This window comes from Lissotriton helveticus, chromosome 2_1 (genome assembly GCF_964261635.1).
Source record: "Lissotriton helveticus chromosome 2_1, aLisHel1.1, whole genome shotgun sequence".
Taxonomy (NCBI): Eukaryota; Metazoa; Chordata; class Amphibia; order Caudata; family Salamandridae; genus Lissotriton; species Lissotriton helveticus.
In genome coordinates this window covers 1,386,046,537-1,386,060,237 of record NC_136059.1, presented here as the reverse complement: position 1 = coordinate 1,386,060,237, position 13,701 = coordinate 1,386,046,537, and the positions used below count along the sequence as shown (strand labels likewise).

At 46.9% G+C, this 13,701-nt stretch overlaps 1 protein-coding gene across 1 annotated transcript in view; it reads right to left on the bottom strand.

The window, feature by feature from the left end:
- NCBP1 (nuclear cap binding protein subunit 1) overlaps positions 1-13,701 on the bottom strand; it is an 832,716-nt gene that overhangs the window by 682,536 nt on the left and 136,479 nt on the right. Inside the window, exons 5-6 of the mRNA XM_078676323.1 lie at positions 7,989-8,096; positions 7,673-7,794 (exon numbers count right to left, since the gene is read on the bottom strand). Coding sequence (XP_078532449.1) covers positions 7,673-7,794; positions 7,989-8,096 — 230 coding nt within the window. The remainder of the gene's footprint in view (positions 1-7,672; positions 7,795-7,988; positions 8,097-13,701) is intronic.

The window sequence follows — 13,701 nt, the reverse complement described above, 5'->3', positions numbered from 1 at the left end:
GAAGGGGTGTACGTTTGTTTGAAGTGATGATCAGGAGAGGGCATTTGGTGTCGTAAGGAAGGACATTTGTAGGGCAAGTATTCCTGACCTGTTTGACACACAACTAAAAAATGTTTTACAGCGAATGCCAGTGCATGTGGGTTGGGGCACTAGAAAGTCAAAGGGCTATCCCTGGAAAAGTTTGTAGATAGGAATGCTAACACCCAAATTACAGTATTCCTATCTCATTCACTCCCATCTCATTCACTCACAATCAGAAATAATCATACAATAAATTGTAAATAAATTGAAAAGAGCATGAACAGTTTATGCTCTTCAATTTATTTACAATTTATTGTATGATTATTTCGGATTTATAAAATGTATTTTTCCTTCTTTTTCTAATATGCTGTATAAGTGTAATTTTATTATGTTTTAAATGTTTTTGTATTATGAAATGTTTTTATGCTAAATGATTTCAGTAGAATTCAATTGATTCTATAATGAAATGTTAACAAATATTTTTTAATAAAAAGACTGTAAACGTTATAATCTAGTTCGTGACCAGTGATTTGAGCAGTAGATTCAGTGCATGTTGTGAGTGAATGAGATCGGAATACTGTAATTTGGGCGTTAGCATTCCTATCTACAAACTTTTCCAGGGATAGCCCTTTGACTTTCTAGTGTCTTAAGTACCCTGTTCCCTGGAACCCGTGGGGTCTTCTCTCATATTCTTTACTCATGTGGGTTGGGGGACAGTCTTATCCCAGGTACATGCGGGTACTGGAAAAACGTAGCCTTCACCCCGCACTTTCCGACGGAATGTGAGAGCAAATATTCTGTCAGGGAGTGAAGCTCTAGCAGCAGCCTGGTCTTTTGAACAGGTTAAGACTTTTTTATGGTTTAAATCTTTTTATTAAGTATGCTGCAATCAAACAGTACACCCACCTACAACCACTGGCGGCGGGTAACGCATTTCTGCAAAAGTAAACTTTATTCAAGAGTGAGATAAGGAAGCAAAGAGAAGATAAGGAAAGCAGAGAAATAGCCGAAGAAACTAGAAAAGATAGAGGACAGGTGTCCACCCACGGCTTCTGGTATGACGCATGGGGTCTAGGGTTGAGTGACGTGTGGGATGGCGGCAGGTCAGTCATGTGGGTTGTAGGGAATCGCCGGACCCGTAGATAACGAGAGCAGGTAAGCTCTATAAACTCAGAAGATAAGAAGGCCATCTTGGACCCCCAGGTCTTATCAAATGTAGGCAGTGTGTGGTTGATTCCTGCTGTAATCCGCTCCATCCCCACAACCTCCCACATTTTGTGTAGCCAATCTAACTTGGTCGGGATGTCAGTTGTGCCCCCTTTGGCCAGGAGGACCTGCTTGGCTACCCCTGCAAGACCGGAGAGGGTATGTGAGAGGAGTGGGTAGCCCCAACAAGATGTAACAAGGAAATCGGGCGAGTTCCGTCTGGTATATTTGATTGACTAAAAGTAGAATAGTTTCCCAAAATGCTTGTATCTTAGGGCAATGCCATAGGATATGAGAAAATGTACCCTCCTCCCCGCAATTGTGCCAGCAGAGATTGCTGCTACAGGGGTTCCATTTGGCGACCCTCACCAGGGTATAGTACCAATAGTGTGCAATTTTCAGGAGCATCTCCTTCCCAGAGGTGCTGCACGAGGATGCCCAGGCCCTGTGAATGATATCGGCCCACTCCTTAGGCGAGAACTCCCGACTCAATTAAGCCTCCCACCTACACTGCGTTTGGCCTTACATTTCGCCTTGTTGAGGAAGCCCTAAATATCCAACAGAAGGAGTTTATTGGAGGTGTTGTACCAAATCTCACATTTTGTAACGAGCCAACCAGCATGCGAACGGACCTGGGGCAGTGTGAGCCAATGGCGCAGCGCCAAGAACTGCCAGTATGCGTCTAGGACCTTTTTAAGGAGGTTTTAACTTTTGCATTCGGGCAGACCATAAACCCTTGGTAAACGTTTTGAATCCTGGTAGAACTTATGAGGGATCCGAAAGGCTAGCAAGACTGGCTTCTAGACTTCAGCAGTATCAGTACCCGGTTGCTTACATACCCGGTTGGAGGAATGCACAGGCAGACTGCCTTGCACACGTCTTTGAAATGTTCGGGGTAAACGGGCATGGTGTTTCTTCTTGGGAACAGGAAGGGGCTGGGCTTCTTTGTGCGATGTGGAAAAGTGCATTGGTGGTTCGTTTTCGGCTGATGAGTGGCTTAAGTGCATGGATCTGGATTCAGTCCTTAGAAGTGTTGAGCGTATGGAGGTGCATGGTGAGCATAAGGAGAGCACAATAGCTCTAGCGGCGAGACCTTTGATGAAAATTCTGGATGAGTTGACAGGGCCTCAAAAGTTCTCATGAGAAATTACAAACTGGTACCACCTGGTTTGAGGCTCAAGGTCATTAAGTTAACCCACGTGGGCCACTTAGGGCAAACCATGACTAAGAAACAGATTAGGCAGAATTTTTGGTGGCCAAGTATGGATGATCAGATCACGTCATGGGTGGTGGATTGGGAGATGTGTAGGGAGAGTCAGAAAAGGCTTAAGACGGATGTCCTCACATCACAAGGGCATATCGAGGACCCTGGCACACCATGGAGTATGATATGCTTGGATTTTATCAGACCTATGCACATGCTGGATGATGGAATGAGGAATGCCATTGTATTGATGGACGTACATTCCAAATGGTTGGTTGTTAAATTTATGCCCGATGTGACCACCAGAAGGACAGTGGAGTAGGGTGCGTTTCTGGAGGATGGATTGCCGAGGGTCGTTGTTACTAATAATGGAACCCAACTCAAACATGAAAAAAAATATTTTCTGGATAAGTGTGATATCCCCCACCATCGAACAGCACTCAACCACCAAACCAATGGCATGGTGGAGCAGGTCAATCGCTTAGTGATAGGTAGCATTTTTCCTTAGCCCTCCAGAGTGGGAAAGATGTCAGGGTAATGGTGGAGGATATGGTGAGGGCCCAGATCACCACAGCACATTGTGTGCTCGGGGATTCTCCTTTTGAGAAAATATGCAGGCGTAAGCCAGGAACTAAGTAGACTCCAGCGTGGCTAACACGTTTTTGTCACAAGAAGAATGGTCGAGAGGAGCTAATGTTTGTGGCAAAGAGGTTTGTGCGGGGGACTGGGCCACAATAAGGCATGGGAGACTGTGCAAAAGGTAGTTACATGTTGGGGCCCATTCAAAGTCAAAGAAGTACTTGACAGTTATATGCTTTTCGCCAATGGTAACAAGTAGAACAAACGCAAAGGGGCGTTGTACCAAAAAAGGGGGGTTTGTGGACAGTAACGTTGTGAGGCATATTTGTGTCGGGCCGCATGTGTGTCTGAACGAGTTCATGTGTGTAGGAAAGTAGAATCGGCTTTTTTGTTTACCACCACTTTTTTCCTGGTGTTAAGCTGTTTCTGACCAGTCTGACTGGGATCTTGCTAATCAGGACTCCAGTCTCTGTGCTTTGCCCACTAAATAGACTAGGATACATACTTAGGTATACCCCAGATTGGCTACTGGTGTGCTCTTATGAGTCCCTAGTATACGGTACCAAGGTACTCGGGGCACAGGTACACCAGGGGTTTCCAATGGGCTGAAGCATTTATTATGCCACCCATGAAAGACCACTCAAATTGATACTCCAGGCCTGCCATTGCAGCCCTTATAAGCTGGTGCTAGCACCACTTACGACAGATATAGGTTTCCCTATATCGGAGGTCACTACACTTAAAATCTACAATTCACTCCTAAGGCAGGCCTTTCAACCCTGAAGGCAGGTTGCTCGGTTAGAAGTGTAAGGGTGCCCCTGCATGAGCAGGGAACCCCCTACAACCTTCGGAGTCCATTTTCCCAGGTTGTAAGTGCATAAGCCATTACTACAGAGTGGCATGCATCATTAAGTGATGACCATCTCTAGATTGGCTGCAACAAACCCAGTCATGTTTGGTATCAAAAATGTTGGAATCATACTCCCAACACTGTTTACAGTGAGGGCGGTACGATTCCATGCACTGTAAATCTTCTCCGGGAATGCCCTCAGGGCTCCCGGTACCAGTCTTCCTGGAACCGGACAGCAAGCTAGGGCTGCTGCCGACCAGAGACATGTTTCTGCCCTCCTGCTGCTGAGCCAAGCTTGAGCAGGGTAAGGCAGAACAATAGATATCCTGTCAGGTGTGATCACTTCCCAGACAGGGTTTAGTGTATTGGGGCAGGTTGGGGAGCGCTTGCCAGTGCCAGTGAGACTGTTTGTAGGGTACATTTGGAGCCCTCCTTGCATCTAGTTTAAACCAGTTCAGGGAGCTGGTGGCTCATGTTCTGGCGCAAAACTGGAGAAAGGACATGGGAGTATCCTCGCCACAGTCCAGCCCTGCCTCTGGGAGGGACCCAATAATCGTCCCAACCCTTTCCTTAGGGTACTTAATGGCTTACCTGTGGGTGGGTCCTAGATTCGTCGTGGGACAAGATACAGATCAAGAAATCACTTCATCTTCATCAGTCTGGGTACTCTAGACTACGCTGGAGTTCGACTGGACACAGACTGCAACTGGAAAGACTTCAGCTGCTCTCGGTCTCATTGTCCTGTAAGTCTGCTGCAATGTCTGTGCATGTGCTCCATATAGGATCCTTCCAAGGCCTATGGACATCCGGGACACCTGAAGGAATCTCGCTTGAAATGAAGGAGTCCTACGGACTGCGAAAGGCTCAGCAACACAGATGGTGGTCCAAGGACTCACTCTAGGCCAGCACTGTCTGCACACAAAGTTTGAGGCCAGTATCCCTCGTCGGAGCTGCCGGAACCATACGCCTGTGCACTGAATCAACTTGCCATTGCCAAGGCTGGTTTTCTCTCAGAGATCTTCGGGCTCAAAGAAGCTTTTGCCTCAAGCATCTCCTACGACCAAGATCTTCGCCCGCACCGCATCTCTTGCATCGTGGGCCTGCATCTTTGGTGAGCTGCTCGAAGTCCTCTTGCGACTCCTGTGCCTCCAGGCTGTGGGTCCTCTGCAGGGCCGGACTGGGAACCAAAACCGGCCCTGGCAAAGTACTCTGGACCCCCCCGGGGTTGTGGGGGTGCCGCCGAGCTCTTTGCCACGGTTGGTGTTCGGCCGATTTTGTTACAGGCACGATTTTGCAGCTATGCTGCAAAAACGGCAGTGTAACAAAATCGGTCCCCAGGGGCCCAAAACCCACCCTCACCCGTGCGGCGCACCGGGGGATTGCCCGGTGGCCAATCCGGGCCTGGTCCTCTGGAGGGTCTTCTTTGATTCCAGTGGGCACCCCCGATTGTTTGGGGCCTACTCCGACTCTCCTGCTTGTGGCGAGTCCCTTGGACCTTGCTGGTCCTAACTGCACCTTTTTCGCTTACCATGTTTGCAGTTGCCAAGGCCTGTTGGTGCTCCTGACAGACACCAACCCTTCAGCTCTAGTCATCCGGCGTGGGACAGCTGGTGAACGGCTCCTGGTCTTCCACAGCGTCTCCTGGTCTATACAGATGCAGCTCCAAGGCTAACTCTTCGGTATCTCCCGACAACGGTGAGCATTCGTCTCCTGTGCTGAAAAGATACGCCACAGAGAAACTTCCACGTTCGGCAACTGCTAATCTCATCCAGGTAAATAGGTTCTGCAAGGTTCAACAAGGCGGGCTAGCCTTCTCAGTTAAGGCTGCTCAGTTGTGGAACTGCTATGAGATTGCTTCCAGACCGGTTAAAATTCAGGAAAGCCTTGAAGACCTGGTTGTTCTCCAAATATATTGGAGGTGCACCATTCTCTGCCATTATCTCCCTTCCAGATAATTAAAGCTCTCAGTGCCAAGACACCAGTCTGGTCACGGTTGCTCTATAAATGCTACAAATAATTTAAATAAAATAAGTCGGTGGTGATCAGGGGTCTGGTTACAGGTGGGTCTTGGCAGGATGCCAAAGTAGCTCGAATATTTTTTTTGTAAGTAAAGACCACATTTTTTTCTTTTGTACTGGGGAAATATTTAGCTGGATGTACCACACAGGACTTGCCCAGGGCACTTTAAATTAGTTACAATGCAACTGGGCATTTAAACTAACATCTTGAGACCCAAATGTCATGTGAGAATTATTACACCACTTCTGTATTTCGGGAGACCAGCTGCTTCCAATGAAACATTCTCCAGGGGTATAGGGGGAATAGGAAGGGGGAGGTGATGGCTTACCTTATCCTCAAGGCAAATACAGGATGTTAAAGATTCCACGGACAACACTGGGTTTGACAACCTTCAATAGGCTCTCCTGGCCTCCAAGGGTTAGAAGTCAACACAGCAGTGCAGAATCCTCAGAATTCTTCAGTATGTCACCAGAATGCCTAATTGTCTGGTGATGTGGTTACATCTACTGGTTTTCAGGTTCCACCCTGGTCAGTTGAGCTCGATGTCTATGTAGATCCTGCACTGGCTCTTCTCTAGGCTCAACGTCACAGATCGCAGACTGCAGACCATAGTTGGTGTTTGGCAAGCGATGCTTCGCTCAACGCCTTACAATACTTAGAACAGAAGCAGGGTACTGGTGGAAAGCCAAAGCTCAATGAAGTAGGAATCACTTTCAAAACTGAGAACCCTAGCCAATATGAGCAGACAGAAAATTGTTTCATTTTCCCTAGCTTCCTGTGCAAAATTGAAAGGTATGGGTGAGCTGTCAACAAATGGATATTATTTCGGTAGTATAAGTGCAGAAAATACAAGCGGAGCGGTTTGTGGACTTTATTTACTAGGAACTCCTTAAGTAGCAGATATGTTGTTGCGATTGCTTGTTGTTAAGTGTTATTTCTGCATTTGTAAAATGAGACTTTGAGGCCAGCTGAAGGTTAAATTATCTTGGTCAAGACATCCATTACCAGTTGTGTATCAAGCCATCCAATAACGTATGGTGCATTAGAGAAACGGGACGCGGTTCGTTTTCCTTTTACTAGTTTCTTTTTTAGTCAAGTGTTAATAAATGCTTACTAATCTGTTATTACTTCACGTCTATATAGCTCTTCACCTCAACATATATTTCTTTTATTTTCTTTACAACTCTTCCTGGCACTTTAGGACTGCTCACAAACTACAAACATTTAGGAACCAAAATCACAAGCATTCCTTACACTATACAAAAAAAACTTCCACTCATTAGTAGAATTGTATGACATGGCAGCTTTATTTCTTTATCCTTTTGACTGCTCTCCCTCCTTTCACACCATTTGTGCTTGTTTGGCTGGACACAGAAAAGCACTGACGTTATTTATAATCAACTTCATGTTTGTAAAACCTGCTGTAATGAACTCTGTAGGTGTATTGCAACTTGAAGTTCAGCAAACAAAAACTCGAAAACGTACCATTGACAATTCACTTCTTTAATAAAAAAAAACATACAGATTATCAAAAGAAATGCCTTAAAGACTACAGGTGGAATGGATAAAAATAGCAAGACTAGCTTGTATAAGGGGTTTAGCGTTGGAAGAGGCCTCATCCCATCTTATATAGAGTTGAATGGATCAAAGGTACGCAAGAACATTTAAACAAATCAGAACATTCTCAACAACTGTTCATCTTGGATACATTTTAGGACAGAAGCACAAATGGTTTTTACTAAAAATACCAACAAGGATGCACCTCTATCAAAACGGAGAACATGAATTCTTACTTGAGATAGCTTTCAATTAGGGTGAACATACGATCCATTTCCACATCTTTCTTCTCGTACAATTCCTTACCGACCCATGGCAAAGATGAAAGAACAGCATACACATACCAGTCACACCGAACCTATGGTCAAGATAAAATGTGTTAAGAGTAAGAACATCATTTGGTGCTGGACAACAGAAAAGCAAACAAGTACAATCAAAAAGCATGGAATCAATTTTGGAGAAAAACTCCTGCAATTCAGGCTTTTTTTTTATTATTTAAAAGTAAGTATTCCAACTTCACTGCTTGGCAAGAAGGTACAGAAGACTGGTTACCTGAGGTATGTCTTCTTCTTGCGTCACGTTAATGAAGTTTTCAAACATGGCCACCAAGGAAGGTGCAGCAATTACGTGACAATTCACAAGATCTGATAGGAAACGAACCTGTTTTGAAATGAAATAAAAAAGGTACCAAATAATTTTCAAATATTTTGTGCAACTATGGGATAAAGTGGATTTCAGCTCTTTGGATCACACTGGATGTTTCAACAGGATGTACTAATAGTATTTGAGTAGCACAAGGAACAAGCATTAACAAAGCCAATGTGTATGATTTCTCTTACAATGCATCCACACACACACAAACAAACACACACACACGCTCACACCATTCAACCAGATCAAACACACATGCAAATATGCAGACAATATTTAGACAAACTGGTGCAAATACTTAATTTGTAGTTACACTAATAAACAGAGAGCAAATGTAATGGTTGCCTCTAGAGAACATTATGCCGCTCTAAACCTGCTTCAAAGTGAAAGTGCTAATAGGAAAGTGGGATGGCAGAAACAAGTAAAGGGAATGAGCCAAGTGAATAGAATGATCTTTCTTAACAGTTTCTATCTTCTAGGATGGACTGATCTTGTTAGTCAACATTAGGCATCTGGTTGGCAAGGAGTAGATCGAGAAAGGAGGTCGTATTAGACGGAAGTAGAAATCAATGAGACAAGAGGCAACCAGTGTGATGAATCGAGAACCATCAGGAAAATCATAGTGCAAGACATTCCAGGTAACAGTAAATCCAGATATTCATGCAAAGACTGCCCCACACAACAATGATTCAGGGAGACCGCATACAAGCAAAAATACAGACAGAATGCAGGTTAAGGATGTTGGGTGAATGGGTATCAGCTTGATGTCCACATAATCTTTAGCCCCTTTACTGAGCAAATACAATTTGTAAAGTTGAAAAAGGATGATACCAATAGGAATTCAGCCCTCGGTCTCTTTGCCAAGACCTATAACTGGGTGATGCAATACTTTAGTCTCCTGTAGATGACAATAAAATGCTCTCCACAGCCACTTTTATCCCTGGCCACCTTGCTACAATCATACGCCAATTGAAATACTAATCAGTATGAAATGCGTTACTTACCTGTAACTGCAGTAATCCAGTATTAGTGTTTTTCATAGATTCACATGCCTGAATCATTCCCCGTCGTCGAGACGGGAGCCTCCGATATATAAAAAAGTAATGTCCTAGAGACATACATAGAAAAGAATAGGCCCAAAGGTCTCACCTTAGTAGCCTATCCACGTCCTTTTGCAGGAAGGACCAAACAGAGCAGGCCCCAAGGGTCCCACCTTGGTGGCCTATCTGGGTCCTTTTGTAAAAAAAAAAGGACCAAATAAAGTACAACAGCCAATCAGCTACTACCTCCTTCTAGAACCTTCCTGCCAGGAGCCCAAGTCTCTCAGATTTTCGTACGCACCAAGCTAGTTAGGCGTAAACTCATTAGAGAGAAGGGTGAGCCCTGCCAGGGGAGGCGGGAGGGTGCATGTGAATCTATGAAAGACACTAATACTGGATAACTGCAGTTACAGGTAAGTAACGCATTTCTTATCCAGTATTTGGGTGTCTTTCATAGATTCACATGCCTGAATCAGAGTAGCGAGCAATACATTATGCACATTCTGTATGAACATCAGGTATGAGCATGTAGATAAACTTATCGCATGACTATAAAGTACAAAATGCAATGACATAAATACAGAAAGAGAATGTGCATACCCGTAAAGGATGGAGGGATGTAGTAGGGCTCACCTTACTGGAATAGATGGCGAAGCACTGCTCGGCCCACTGCTGCATCCTTCATCAGCTCAGTATCCAGGCAGTAATGCCTGGTGAAGGTGTGCGGAGACTTCCATGTCGCCGCTCTGCATATGTCCAATATCGGCACTCCAGCGAACAGCGCCGCAGATGTGGACATGGCTCTAGTCGAATGAGCTTTGACTCGTGAGTCTAAAGGCCGTCCGGCCTTGTCGTGACAAAAGGTGATCGCAGAAGAGATCCATCTGGAGATGCTCTGCTTTGTCAGGGGCATGCCCAGCCTTGGTCTAATAAAGGCAATAAAGAGCTGGGATGACTTTCGAAAGTGTTGTGTCTTATCGATGTAGAATTTAAGACACCTCTTTAGATCTAGAGAATGTAGAGTTCTTTCGGCTGCCGTGGTAGGATTCGGAAAGAACGATCTAAGCACCACTGGTTCGTTAAGATGGAAGTCCGAGGGGACTTTGGGAATGAAGCGAGGGTTAGTCCTCAGAATGACTCTGTCCTCTCTGAATTGAAGAAAAGGATCCTGGATGGATAGAGCCTGCAATTCATTGACCCTTCTGGCAGAGGTTAGTGCCAAGAGGAGGGCCGTTTTCCAAGAGAGGAACTTGATCTCTGCCTTATGGATGGGTTCGAAGGGATGCTTCATTAGTTGATGAAGAACCACATTGAGGTGCCACGATGGAGGAATAGGTCGCGGTCGTGGAAAGGACCTGAATAGGCCTTTTAGGAATTGTTTGATGAACCTGTCCGCCCACAAAGATGGGCCCGTAGCCGTCCTTGTGAACCTTGAAATCGCCGCTAGATGCACTTTGATGGATGTATGCGCAAGGCCTGATTGCGCAAGATGGAACAAGTATGGCAGCAGTTGCTGTGGAGTGGCGTGGAAGGGGTGCAAGCCATGATCCACACTCGCTTCCATTTTAGTGAGTAGGTTTTGTTAGTGCTGACAGCTCTAGCTTTCGCAAGGACATCTCTGCAATCCTGCGGGATGTTCAGGTGGCTGAATTCGTGGTATTCAGGAGCCAGGCTGACAACTTCAGAGAGCTCAGGTTCGGGTGGAGAACCTGCCCTTGAGACATCGTGATCAGGGCCGGAAACTGCTGCAGGCGAAGAGGGGGCCGGGCAGAGAGGCGACGAAGCTCCGTGAACCAGTGCTGCCTCGGCTAGGACGGAGCAATGAGGATCAGAGTGCAGGGTTCCGATTTCATCTTCCTGAGAACCCTGGGTATCAGTGGGAATGGCGGAAAGGCGTACGCAAAGACGTTGCGCCATGCGATGGAAAATGCATTCCCGAGGGTTCCTGAGTGGTGATGCCTGCTTGCGAAGCTTGGGCATTTGGCGTTCTCTCTGGTGGCAAAGAGGTCTATGCTTGGGGTGCCCCACTCTTCGAAGATACGGTCCAGCACCTCCATGTCCAGTTCCCATTCGTGGGAAGGAGACCTCTCCCTGCTCAGTGCGTCCGCCAAGACGTTGTCCTTGCCCGGGACGTACTCCGCTTTCAACGCTATTCCATGCTCCAGAAGCCAGTTCCAGATTCTTTGCGATTCTCGAGATAACGAGATCGAACGCGTCCCCCCCTGTTTGTTCAGGTAGTGCATCGTCGTAGTGTTGTCCGTCCTGACGAGCACTGGGGAGTGACGAATGCGTGGGAGAAACACCTGTAGAGCTAGGAAGACCGCTCGTAACTCCAACAGATTGATATGGAGCTTGGTTTCCTGTGTCGTCCATTTGCCGTTGATCTGGAGTTCCTGGAGGACTGCTCCCCAGCCTTCCAGGGACGCATCCGTAGTCACTACATGTGGCTCTGCAGGGAGCAGGAATGGCAGACCCTTTGACAGATGGTGGAGTGACGTCCACCATTGCAAATGGTTGATAATGGGTCGAGTGACTCGTATGCGGTCCTCGAAAGAACCTGTGGCTTGGGTCCATTGCTTTGTCAGTGCCTCCTGAAGTGGACGCATTTTCAGGCGGCAGTGTGGAATGAGCAGTATGCATGAAGACATCATGCCAAGGAGGGACTTGAACGTGCGGACCGGAAGAGTCTTCCGCAAAGCCACTGCTTTGGCCAAAGAGATGAGTTTGATTTTTCTCCCCTGAGAGGGGAAAGCCTTGACACGCTCCGTGTCCAGAGTCGCTCCAAGGAACGTGATAACCTTGGTGGGTTCCAGAGTCGACTTTGCGGTGTTGAGGGTCAGTCCCAGGCGGTGGAAAATATCCAGACAGGCGCTGGAGGATGAGGCTGCGGCGGCCGCCGTCGGTGCCTTCACCAACCAGTCGTCCAGGTATGGAAACACCTGGTGGCCTTGCTAACGAAGAAATGCTGCCACTGGAGATAGGCATTTGGTGAATATCCTCGGGCCGATTTGAGGCCAAATGGAAGGACCCGAAATTGGTAGTGTCGTCCTGCCACCGCAAACCTGAGGAACTTCCTGTGCCCTTTGAGAATGGGTATATGGTAGTAGGCGTCCTGAAGGTCTAAGGACGTCATGTAGTCCCCTTTCTCCAGAAGACCAAGGATTTCTTGCAGAGTCACCATACGAAACGATTGTTTCTTTAGGAACACGTTGAGTGCCCTGAGATCCAGGATTGGTCGCCACTTTTTTCCTTTTTGGTGGATTAGGAAGAAGTGAGAGTAGAAACCCTGATTCTCGTGGGCCCTTGGAACTCTCTCTATCGCTCCCTTCTGCAGCATGGAAGTTATTTCCTGAAGAAGTAATCGTAGGTGCCTGTGTGAATGTCGGCACGGTGGTGTCGTTGGGGGGATAGAGGTGAATTCTAGGGAATGTCCAAATGGAATGAGTTGGAGTACCCACCGATCTGTTATAGTTTGCCAATTTTGATGGAAGTATTTCAGTTTCCCTCCAAGTCTGAAAGAATGTAGTGGTGGAGGGGCTAGCCAGGGAGACAAGTCATTGTCTGTTGCCAGCAGGTCGTTTCTGGCCCTTCCCTCGGTAATTGGATTTGCCATAGGAAGACTGCCGTCCCTGTTGAGGTGGTCGCTGTTGAAACTGTGGCTTGGACTGGGAATAGGAGTACGAAGACCGATTCTGATAGGAACCTCTGTATGCAGGTTGGCCTCTTCCCCTGTTGCCACGAAAGGACTGGGTCCGGAATTGTAGAATACCCAGAGCTTTGGCGGTATCCGTGTCCTTTTTGATGGTGGTAAGGGCCGCGTCAATCTGGTCACCAAACAGATGCTGGCCATCGTAGGGCATATCTAATATCCTGGTTTGCACCTCCTGGCGTAAAGTGGTGGCCTTGAGCCAACCCTGTCGCCTCAGGACTGCAGCCCCTGCCAGTTGCCGGAAACCAGTCATGGCGGCATCAATGGCACAATCGATTAGTTCGGAGGCAGAGGTCTGTCCTTCCAAAAGAAGTGAATGTGCCTTCTCTCGGACATCCTCCGGCAGATTTGAAAGATATGGTGCAATGTTAGCCCAGAGTTGGCGATTATAACGGCCCAGTAGGGCTATTGAATTAGCCACTTTTACCGTCATGGCCGACGTGGTAGTAAAGCGTTTGCCAACGGCGTCCAGTTTTCTGCCCTCCTTATCAGGTGGCGTCAAAAGAGGCGAGGCTGGATTTCGTGAGTTCTTCTGCGCCGCTTGAGTCACCACGGAATCTGGTTTGGGGTGACCTGTCAGGCATGCTGGTGCCGATGAGGTGGCCTTGTATTTTTTATCAAGCCTGGGCACCACCACCTGCATAGAAGCAGGTGCTTGCATGATTTGTTTGCCCTGCTTCCAGATATAGTCAATAATCGGGATTGACCTTGAAGTCTTCCTAGTGGGCTCCTTGAAGTCATAAAGGAAGCATTCAGTTTCCTGGGTTTCCATGGACATATGGAACCTCTTGGCAGCGCGCTCAATGATGTTGTGGAACCCACCGATGTCAGCGGGTGGAGACTCCGAGGACTGCGGGTCCGGAGA